The 12,325-nt window shown below is 42.4% G+C and overlaps 1 protein-coding gene across 1 annotated transcript in view; it reads left to right on the forward strand.

The window, feature by feature from the left end:
- The first annotated feature begins 275 nt into the window (after window positions 1-275).
- Window positions 276-12,325, forward strand: part of LOC144751952 (Fc receptor-like protein 5) — a 98,422-nt gene continuing 86,372 nt past the window's right edge. The window contains exons 1-2 of the mRNA XM_078639915.1: window positions 276-465; window positions 3,150-3,437. Coding sequence (XP_078496041.1) covers window positions 276-465; window positions 3,150-3,437 — 478 coding nt within the window. The remainder of the gene's footprint in view (window positions 466-3,149; window positions 3,438-12,325) is intronic.

Consider the following 12,325-nt stretch of genomic DNA (forward strand, 5'->3'; position numbering starts at 1 on the left):
ATGAACCAGCCTCGGCCTCCCTGAGTTCTTGGGTGCTCCTTTTGCCCTAATATGCCTCTCACATTCCTACGGGGTCGCCCAGGCTGCAGGCACAGAGAGCATGTGCAGCCTCGTTCTACAGGTGTAAATGTGTGAGTTGCTCTGCTTCTAAGCACCTAACACCATTGATCCACGTCTCCTCCAGCCATCCATGAGTTCTGAGGTGCTCCCTCGGCCCTACCATGCTTCTCACAACTCTAAGGGGTCACCCAGGCTGCTGACACATATGTAGGGTCATGAAACGTGTGAATGTGCTACATGGTCTGCTTCTTAAACACACCACTGCCACCCAGAACCTCCAGCCCTTCTTGAGTTCTGAGGTGCTCTCTCCGCTCTACTGTGACTCTCACACTCATAAGGGGACATCCAGGCTGCAGATACAGAAGGTACTAATAAGAAGGGGGACCCCTGACAAGATACAGGCCGGTAAGCAGGGGAAATAAGGACAACCAACAACAAAGAAGTACCTTCCCAATACTTTCAATAGTGGCCCTAAGAAGAGGGTCCAATAATAATGGCCACCCACCGGAGCGGACCAGAGCTATGACAGACAATCACATGGAGTTATTCAAAACATTTTGTCATTTTATTTTTTCTTTATCAAGTATATAAGACACCCAGGGACACCTTACCGGCTTTGAGCAATTGAGAACCCCTGTCTGGAGACCACTCTGTCCCCGTTCCTATCAGGTTATGATCCTGTTTTCCTAGTGACGTATTCAGTGATGTGATAGCTACCCTAAGACCCCTGTGAGGTGTGATATCCTTGCCTCTCCCTGTGATCACTTGGTGGGAGTGCATTGTGTGCTGTGGAGAAGGACCCCATGGATACCGCTGGAGTTCCGTTGGGTAGTTCTATCCTCTTGGGCTCCCTGTAGCCCCTTGCTCTAAAAAAGAATCTACTGATCTAGGTGCATCACAAAAAACTACGTGTGCATTGTCCCACACTTTCTGTTCATCTTCGCCCTGATAAAAGTGTAGCCCCGGCTGGGGCGATACACCAAAACGCGCGTTGGCGTGGTTTGTGCGAGGGCAGCTGGATTATATTTACCCCTCCCCCTGGATGACCTCTTCCAACTTGTTATCGAATCATCCTGTGGCTGTTGTATATACCTTGATGTAATAGTTGATGTGAACTGCATGCGTGATGCTTGAGGTGTTCTGACGAGTCCTGGTGTGTATGATAGTATGAGTGTCATGTGTGAATCTGGTGTGTGGGACATGACTTATTGATTTATCTTTTATTTATATGTGGTTTGATTTTGTATTGAATTCTTGTTCATATATTGATGACATTTGTCTTATATATTTGATAAAGAAAAAATAAAATAACAAAATGTTTTGAATGACTCCATGTGATTGTGTGTCTTGGCTCTGGTCCTCTCCGGTGGGTGGCCATTAATATTTGGACCCTCTTCTTAGGGCCACTATTGAAAGAATTGGGCAGGTACTTCTTTGTTGTTGGTTGCAGGTACAGAATGCACATGACAGTTGAGCTGTTTAAATTTAGAGTCAACAGCTGACTCTTTGATGCTGATGCAAACAGGCAGGGACATTGACTGGGCAACAAATAGCACTGAGCAGCTGAGGTACACAGCCAGCAGCATTATTTCATAAACTACCCATCCATTCACTGACCCCAAAAATAATTATAACCCCCCCTCCACATACACCCCACCCTTTTCACAGATCACAGCATACCGCAGCTTTCACAGAGACCTACACACCACTGACCAGAGTCACTGGCGCAGCCCAATTAAAATGAGTTAGTACATGACACTGTTGACTCGCTCCATTCCAGGACTCTTGAAAAGTACAGTATAACTAACACTGCAGCCATACAGATTAGTATTAGAATGTACAAAGCGATGGGCACTGGATGAAACTAGTGTAAATGCTCAGCTGAATTTCTGTGCTCCTGTTCTTACTGATGGTTTGTGCTTGGGGTTCCGTGGGGACACAGCGGAAAGTACTGCAGTGCTAAGAAGTTCTAAACAGATCCCCGGCATGAGGGACCAGCATATTGTGTGCTCACTGTGAACCATGGTTGCTGGCACAAAGGTCAGGCCGGGAGTCTTCTCAAGGCACAAGAGGTCGGAGGGCAAGCCGCTGCAAATACACGAGCGAGAAAAATATATGGGCAGGGTTGCAGCCTGACTGGCGTCAGGGACTCTGCAGCACTGGTGCTAGGCTCAGGCTGTGATCCACTCCCCCCCACCATGCTAGGCTCAGGCTATGATCCACTCCGCCCCCCCCCCCTTGCAAAAACCATTTAAATTTAAAAGGCCGCTGGCCTTAGTTCAGGCTAACTGTCCCTGATTTGAGTTCTATTGAGCCTGTCACCGGCTGCTGCACCAATCTTACCGTCTAGTGAGTGTCACGGAAGACTGCCACGATGTCCCACGATGTCCGATCACTCCACTGCATGGCAAAATCACATTCACAGTTTGTGGCGGCCACCGCAAGCCCCACAGCATGCGGGCCCCTACAAGCCGACAGCAGAGCGCGGCGCCACCTGCAAACCAATGAGCCCACGCAGTGCTGGATTTTCTCCTAAACTTTCAGCAGCACCAGACGGCAGCAGGACGTGATGTTCCCCACGGCGCCACTGTCCAATTTTATCAGTTGGGCCCAGCCCTGGAGTCATGCTCTCTGACTCACGGCCGCGCGGTGCCATGGAATCACCACCTCCTGAATAAGATAGATACATTGTAGCATTAAATGGCGATGAGCCTGCCAGCGGCTCCTTAGCTCAGCTGGAAGCCCCAAAGCCTGTGGGAACAGCACTGCTGTCACCTACCAAACACACAGATCATTCCACTTCACAATGGCAGCTGGCATATGCAAATTTGTGTGACAATGCATTTCAGTGCGGTGATGCGGAGCAAAACCCTTAAATGTGTTACTCTAACACCTGATGCATGATACTTGGCAGGGCTGCGTCCAAGAAGGACAGGGTGGAAATGTGAGGGGTGGAGCGGGGATGGGGGAGCGGGGTAGAGTGGCCGAGCATCTGAAGTGGGTGAATTTGAGGATAGATAGGCTGCTACTTATGTACCATAAAATGAAATCTAGTTTCTACTCTAACTCCATTGTGCTTGGCATTCTAGTTGCAGTGACTAAGCCTTTGATCCAGCCTGAAGGATACTTTCTTGAAGTTTCTGAAGGAGCCACAGTGAACCTCATATGCTCTGCGGAAGGCTCACCACTGTTTACTTATAGATGGTACAAGAGGGACCTGGTACCTGGAAGTCGCAGAGTCTTTCAGTCGGGAGGAGTTTCGCTCCTCATCCCGAACTTTCAAACATCTCATTCTGGGACCTACTATTGTGAAGCGGAGAACTGGATTCCTGTGAAGACAACGCAGCAAAGTGAAGAAGTGCATCTAAGCATCACAGGTCAGAAATTTAATACACAGGTACATGTGCAGGAAAAAAGTTGCAGGCATTTTAGATGTATAGAACTTCATACCAAAAGTGTTTATACATGGCAGTAGCTGACTATAGAAATGAGACCATGTTTAAATTCGTTTTTTGGAGAACAATAATTTTTACAAAACAATAAATCACTTGCAACTAGCAAGATGTGCTTAATATCTTTGAGTTTGGAATGGTGCTACTTAATGGTCACAATATGGCTGACACCCTGTGATACTCTCAGGTATTTGAATATTGTTGGCGAGGCATTGGTGGGGATCATAGAGTTCTTCTGTGAGGAAAAGATATGTCTGGGTCAAGTCCACTCATTGGTTGACCACCAACAGCTCAGAACTTGGTGAAAAAAGGCAGGGCGGGGGAGTATTCTGATTATATAAATGTGCGTTTAGTAATCTAGAATCCATTGTGCGAAATAAGGGAACAACAGTGCAAGAAGATGAAGTAATATAGCAAGAATCACGTACGTTTTACTAAAATGTGATACTCAAACATGAAGAGTAATACTTTTTCCTTCTTTACAGGCACAGCACACAGATCCAATATAATGGTCATAGTTTCTGCGTAAACATTCTAAGCCTTTGTCGAATAGCAATGATCTATATAATTTCTAACATAAACTAAACAGGGGCAAGGATACAGAACAAAGGAAATAGAAGAAAGATATTGAATAACACTAATATTAAAAGATTGTGTCGGAGGGAAGGTCAGAAACAGAAGTGAAGAGGCCATATAGGTTGAATATTGTAGGCTTTTATTGACGGTAATTAGTATCCCGTAGTGAATAAGGTAGGATGGGGTAACAGTCTCTTGGTATAAACAAAACAAATAGTCCACAGCGTTATCTTCAATGGGTCCTTCCTCAGGTATGTTTTCAGGTGGTCCCTGGAACCTTGATATTCTCTGTGGTAGGGGCTTCCATGGGGTACCGAAGTCACTGAAAAGAAAAGAGAACAGCGGTCACTGTTTAATTCTACTCTATAAGAATACCTAATCCGTCACAACACCGTGCGCGAGGTTTAGAGAATGTGAGGGAGGGGTTTTATTATGTGCACAGGTTATCCATCACAGGGGTTATCGTACTTCTGACATATGTGGTGAGCTCTAATCCTGGTTACATTAGGCATGTGGAAGGAAAAGGGGGTATAGATGTGCGCTAGAATGGCAAGGAAAACAAAAGAGCACTACTTTCCCTCCCAGCCTCACCCACCCCACTCCCACCTGAGCGCGAGGTATCCGCTACGTACCGCTGTCTGCCACAACTCTCCTGAGTTGTGGCGGCTCGTGCGTGTCCCCCAGGCTCCACCAGTCTTCGGTCCAAATGTCGAGATCCTCTGGTGTTGGCGGCGTCCTTGGCTCTGGCAGCGTCCTTGGCTCCGTCAGCGTCTCCTTCCGGCGTTGTAGACCCAATTCCAGCGGGTGCGCATATTGTTGTTTCTTCTGGCTTTTTCTGCTGCTCTTGTCCTTGTGGCTGGTTCCCTGATTGGTCAATCCGTTGAGGTTCGCCTCTAGGGAAATCCACTTCAGGGTCAAGTCCGGCGTACTGTGAGGCGGGGAAAAGCGTCTTCGTTATTGCGCAAGTTGTGGTATCGGCGTCCTCGCCCTCATCAGGACGGTAATGAATCCAACTTCTTATGTCTCCATCGGGATATTTACGCCCACTGCTCTGCTCCTCCTCACAGATTGTAACACATTTTCCTTCTATAACACGAAACAACAGACCTAAGGAATAGAAGTAAAACAATTGGAGATTAGACCATGGCGACTAAGAACTATTAAACAATGACATCAGGTCCTTGAGCTGTATTGAATGTTTCTGAAAACTAGCACTTTCTCTTCCCCAAGAAGCCATCCTCTCTTGTTCTCACATATGCATCCTGTCATCTTCATACTTAGCAAGAGTCCCGTGCACACGTTAAGTAGTGTATATGAACATGTCATAAATAGAAGTCATTCAAAAGGAGACTCCTACGAACGAAACTAGGCATAACCGGTCTCGATCTTTTGGCGCTATTACCCAGATAGCTGCGAAGACGGCTGTACCCGCCCGTCTCTTTTAAACTTTACACCTTGAGATTGAATTCAACAAGTTACTTTTCCTTTTTACCCGTTCCCGCTGGGTCGGAATTATCACCGGCTACGCAAACCCAGAACTAGCGGCAATTAACAGTCCTGAAGAGTCACGGGTCCAGTGCCAGCATGACGAAACACATGTCGGTTGGTCGTTTTCTTTGAAATCACCCTTCCTGAAAGGAAGGCCATTTATATTTCATTTGAAAGAAATTACTCGGATGTGTCCACCTTGTTTAATGTCCACCTTCTTTAATTTCTATATGTTTTGAATGACTACTATTTATGACATGTTCATATACTCTACTTAACGTGTGCACGGGACTCTTGCTATATTCACTGAGTGGGCCTTTGGCACTCCTTGCAGAGGTTTTAGTGTCTCCTCTGACCTGTAGCACCGTTGTACTATTACTGTTATTCACTCAACATATACAGCTACCAGCCTAGGCGCCATCCTTCCTGCACATTCAGAAACCCTACACAGAACTCTCAGTATCTTCATACTTAGCACCAGATGACATACTATCACATTGCAACCCATCATCATCTGGAACATGCAAACATCTGTCACCCTCTATGCCAGACCTGTCTGTAACATCCGTAAGGATCTCCTGACCATACTTGCATCTCCTAGACTCCACATCCCACTCATTGTCCTCCGTTTTGCTAATCTTTTCTCTATTGTTACCACCCTTGTCCGCTCGCCTCATATTCCAGTCAAGTCCATCTTGGGTAATAACACTGGGGCATTCACTTTCACCACCCTTATGGGCCGACCAAAACTCAAATTGCGTGTTTTTAACAAATCCAGATCAAAAAGCTCATGGTACTTGTGTCCACTAGGCAAATGATACTAAAAAAGCCTGAACAAGTATTGATAAAGCAACCCAAACCTGAGGCTACGATGCGCCCCCACCTTAGCTTACGGCCAACTTACGGGTTCAGGCTCATGCTTACCTCTGCTACTTGATCATCCATTGTCTGGGGGGGGGCAATATCTCAAAGCAAAACATCATTTACCTCTTGTTTACCGCTTTAAAGGTGATGGACATTTGCCACCGTGTCTCACCTTCAGGAGACTTTACATAAACATGAAAAATCAAAAATGCAATTAATATTTAAGCCACTAATGAGAATTGTGAATATTTAAAGGGTTTAATTTTCTAGTCAAAGGTTCAGTTTCTCTGACCCTTTATTCATTAATCATTAATCAAATATCAAGCAGGCTACAGAATTGGAAAACAGGAAAAAGATAATTAATACAGAACATATTATAGGTAGCATACAAAGTACTCCATAAAGGAGGAAATGAGGCATCAAATGTCAGTCAGAATTCCTTAAAGAGTTCAGGAAAATATAATTCAAGAGTGATTTTTGCAAGGCTAATCAATAATTAATAGTTGGCAAAAATCTCCCATAAAGAGAAATAAATGCAAACGACAAATACATCTTTTCAAAACTACTTAATTATTCAAAGAATAAACTTAGAGTTTAGCATCTAAATGTAAACTTGTTCTATCAGCTGCTCTCTCTGCCCTGGTCTGTTCATCAGTCTCTCTGTGACTCACATAGGCCTTCACAAGACCACAGAGGAATGTGATCTGCCTTGCCAAAAATATGACGTGCAAGACTAGCCTATGCCTCTCTGAAAAAATAAATATGAGCAAGGCCCCCCTCCTCCCTCTGTCTCTCCTCGGAGGCAATCTCCTCCCAGACTGCACCTGAGATGTTCACGTACCTAACCCATGTGATGTCTGGTCAAATCTGCTCCCGCTCCTCATCTTTCCTCTAAACCCGGCATACCCCCTAAGCGTCATTATTTATACTCTAATTCTGTTCTGACTATACTAATAATGTTACAGTTTCAGTAGAAACTTGCACTGTGATGGGTTAGCATAGGTGACATGGGGTCTCATCATCATGTTCTCATTGCACATCCAACCCATGTTCTGACAATAGGGGCTTAATGCTAAGAACAATATACATAACATATATCAGTATGAACATTTCTTGCAACAAAATGTATCACTTAATTTCCTGTCTCTCTTTCACATCACACACAGGAATGACACTTTCCCACAAACACTGGTACATTGGCACGATGACAGGAGTGTACAGTTCATTGTGGCCTTGACCCATGTGTCTTCACTTGAGGCACTTGGCAGTTCATGCAGCTGGCACAATCTTCTGCGCCTGCATCTCTCATTCAGCACACTGCTAACAATTCTCAACCATACTGGATTCTTAAGCAGCCCATTTTATTGTGTGCCCAAAATGTATACTAAAGTAAAACAAACACAAAAAAAATGTAATTTATTAAATAAAACCCATTATGCTTACCTCCCCCATACTAGTACCCTGTATTAGTTCTTACCTAGCAAAAGTTATTAGTTTAAAGCAGCTTTTCTATCATTTGTGCACAAAATGCAAAAATGTGCAATGTACAACATAGCATAAACATGCCCCAGTGCAAATTTTCAAACTGCAAACAGTTAATACATACTCATAGCAACATGCTCTAATGTTTCAGATAGCTTTTCATGCAAAATGCGTTTGCCTCACGTGTAGTGTTGGTGCATGGTTGATTTACCCTTTCGGTGCTGATGACGGCTCCCAGCCGTCATGAGTCACAGTGCTCGTGTGCTGATGACGGCCGTCATTACCACACCCATTTCAATTGACCTTCAGCACAGCAGGGGAATATCTCAAGCAGCCAAGGTGTTAATTAATACACATTATGAGAAAGATGCATTATGAACTGAATATGCATTGTCTAAATATGCAACAAAGCCAACGTCTCTTGAGACGGGAACAGGGAGTGTAGATTACAAGGAAAAGGAGCTGGGAGGAGAGAACACATTCCCTGCTTATCTTCAAAGCTAAAGAGGCCACTGAAATCACTTGTTTTTCCACACTGGAAAAACACATGTTAATTCAGCACAATTATGTGCTACTTTAAAGGTTAAAAAAAAAAACATTCTCTAAATTAAATGTACATTCTATAGTGAGGTTAAAACTAAACACATTAACATCCATGATAAATTCATTAAGCATGGTTTTAAATGAATGCATTTCAGACTGAAAGCATTTTAACCAGGCCCTCATTTCATGTATTTCATTTTGCATGCACCAAAAGTGCCACTTTTAAAAATCATTTGACTACGCTTCATTTCATGTTTCATGTGCCATGTGTTTTCACTTGCACCAAAATCTGTGTGCCGTTTTAAATGCAGTCTGTCTGAAACGCAAAACAGAGCAATGCTTAATCTTGATGAAAGCTAGCTCCATCAACCCACCCTTTGATGATAAAAAATCATGATACCTCAAATGATTTGTAAATCATCACACTTATTTATTTTCACAGGTGACATTTTTATTGCAAAAGCTGAGCATATAACCATTTTACCTCTAATTCTAAGGCAACACAACTTTTGTCTGTAATCAGATCATATATGGCCAAGCTCAAATGTTTAGTGCAGAGTGCAGAGTTCTGTTAGTAGCTTCTTAGAACTGTTCTCTAAAATAAGTAACTAAAATAATAAAAGGAAAATTCAAGAGGACAGTTCTCTTTTCTCTTTTCTTTTCTTCTTTTTCTTTCATCATTCAAAGATTCTTTTCTCTTCAGCTCTTGACAAATCTCAGTTATTGTTTCAGCATTTCCTGGCTCTCTGTCATCAGCTTGCCATCAGAGTGGCTCATACAGTGTGTACATTCTGTAATTTTTCCATGCAATTTGACCACTCAGGTGCTGAGAAACTCTCACAGAGCACCATCAATTCTTTACACTTTTTCAAACCAAACATTTTACTTTTATTTTCACTTTCATCAGATTCAGATGTTTCAGCTATTGGTGCAAATGACTTTTCAAGGGACCACTGCAGACGTTTAGGATACCCTTTCAGCCAGCTTTTTCCTGCCTACACTCGTAGGCCCACAGCACTAATTTCTTCTTCAGAGGCTGCACCTGACTCCTTCATCCTTTTGACACCGCTTTCATCTGAGTCCGTTTCCACTTATTGCTTTTCCAGTGCCACTTCAGTTTTTTCTAGTGCTGCTTTATGCTCTGTGTGTTCCCTTACAGCTTGACTGGCCCCCTTCTGTGGGCTTATGACCACTCCTGGCATCTCTTCTTGAAGAGGAGCTATTTTATCAGGGGGACACAGGACTATACGTGTGTGGGAAGCATGCACCCAATTTGGAAGGCTACCACATTTCACAACAGTCTTTGCCAGTATCATTTGGAACAGGCCTTTCCATTTCACAGAATCTCTCAGATCAAAGTTTTGGCACCATCCATTATGTAGATGTTGTGTAGCAGCTGCAAAATGGTGAGAAACTGCACGCTCCACATCAGTCAGACCTTCACAGCAATGGCTAGTCTTTTCATCTGTTGTTTTCACAAGTGCATTTGCATGGACATTTTCAAGCCACTTCGGTGATGCTGAAACACGGTCTTTTGAAAAGTGTAACTCCGTGCTATCTTTTTGTTGCTTTATTATACTTGGAACTTCAGGCAGATAGCTACAATCCAGTCTTTGTCCAATATGTTGTTCTCCACACATCATCTTTGAAACCTCATTATGATTTGATTTCAGAAAGACTGGCAATATATACCTGGGCATCAGTTTTTGCAATAACACATTTTCTACTATGCAGTTGTCATTATTCTCAAAATCTGTTCTGATACAACCTTGTTGTTCTGTTTCTGAAACATTCTCTTGACCCTCTATTAATTCATCTGTGAAGATTCCATTGAATGTATATGCTAACAGAACACCATTTTGTGCAACTGAATTAGTATTTATCTCTCCATAACAACAGTGACTCCCATTTGAGCAGATATACTGCATGTTATGGTAAGGGCAATCAATTTTGAATTTTGGGCTATGGTAACTACTGAAAGCCATGAAGCTTTGACGACATAATGTATAAGGAGCACATCATATGCTGCTCCGAATGTGTCATTGTTACCTTTCAAATATGGACCATCTACACAATGGACATTGTTGGGCTGAATCCGACGTTCATCCTTAAAGTCTGATCTTGGCTTTATGCATATTTTCAGGACATCTAGACACTCCTATTCAGTTTCATTGATGTTGGGAAATACATCACAGACCTTTGAACACATTCATGTTTTTGAACAGGCACTAAGAGAGCGCAGCCTTCCCTCTCACTGCAAATTGGTGTATTTTATTTTAAATAAACTTGCATTCCTAGTGCCGTGGTGCAACACTTTTTCTCTTTCAACTCCAGGAATGCTCTTGTGCAATTGTTGTCCAATGGAAGCGGATCAGACACATCCTTGTGTGTCAGCATCAGTAAAGGCTTAGCTACTAGGGAAAGGTTTAGTAACCGCTCTCTACAGCAGACAACCATTCCCAAAAACTTCCTAACTTCTTTCTGAATTTGAGGTGGATTCATCTGGTGAATTATTTCCACTCTCGCTCGTGACACCTTTCTACCTCCCTTTACAATTTTGTATCCCAAATATTCATCTTCTTTTTGACAGTACTCCTGACTATTCTCATGCAATGGCACTGTGACATGAAATTGACAAAAATCAATAACAGGAAGCCCTTCTTCAGCACATGAAATGTGAAGAAATATATTGTCTGGATTCGGTACCACAGGACAACATGGAAAAGTTATGCTATTAATCTCCTGAACTAATCTGTTCTTTTCATTTAAAATTGTGAACCTGTGATCAGAAAGTTACATACACTTCCAATCAATTCCATCAAAAATCCTTTACTCACTTTATCTCCAATTATGGGTAACATTTCTGCAACTGATGGTGTTCTTGAATATATGTCATCTGGTTCTAATTTGAATAAAACATGTTCTGCACATTTTATTAATCTGTCATCTTTCTCTGTGAATTCTCTTATTTCTATGTGTATTATTTCTTTCAAATCAGAAGGTAATTTTTCAACTGTCATTTTTTAAAACAATGATGCAGCTGTCTCATGTTAGGCCAATTTAAACTGTACATCCTAATCAGGAATCTGAAAATTAACATTATCTGGTGTACAGTAATTTTTGCTGTTTAATTTGCAAAGCCATTGTTTTCCTGCTAGGCCTGAGTCACAATCAACAACTTGGCAATGTTTATCAAATGGGCCTATTTTTGCTCCAACATTTCCTAAAACTGAGTTTGTAATTATTCTTTTTAAAATTCCTACAACTAAGTCTGGACCTTCCACAATGGACTTGGTAAATTCAAAATGATTATTGATAAAGCTCTCATTTTCAAATACAACAACCTGTTGAACAGGGTTCTAATTTTGTTTTGGAAATAATTCGCATTTGCTCTGGACAATTGATTTAAATTAATGTTAGCATTTTCCATATTTTGTGGGACCATCTGAGCTTGAAAAACTCCTGCCATTGGTACCTGTTTCTGAACTGTCATTTGCATTTGCCTAACTGGCATATTTTGCACCTGCATTTCTCTCAGTTTGTGCATTCACATTTGCTGCATTAGGTTAAATTTACATTTATTCTTCCAATGCTCAAATTTGTTATAAAGATGGCAAAAGAATACTTTTTCTACCAGTGCAACATCCATACCTTAATTTGCACAAACTAAAACACCTTTACTTCCATCCTGTGTTCTTTTAATCTGTACCCAATTAACATACTTTGCTGGCACTCTGCCCTTCAGGAAAGTAATCACTGCTACACTTTTCTCCATAACAACAGAAAATGATGGTGCATTCATGCAAACCCTTTTCATTGTCTCCTCACCTGGCATTTGCACAGCAACTTTAGATTCAAAC

Source organism: Lissotriton helveticus, chromosome 4_2 (genome assembly GCF_964261635.1).
Source record: "Lissotriton helveticus chromosome 4_2, aLisHel1.1, whole genome shotgun sequence".
NCBI classification, from domain to species: Eukaryota; Metazoa; Chordata; class Amphibia; order Caudata; family Salamandridae; genus Lissotriton; species Lissotriton helveticus.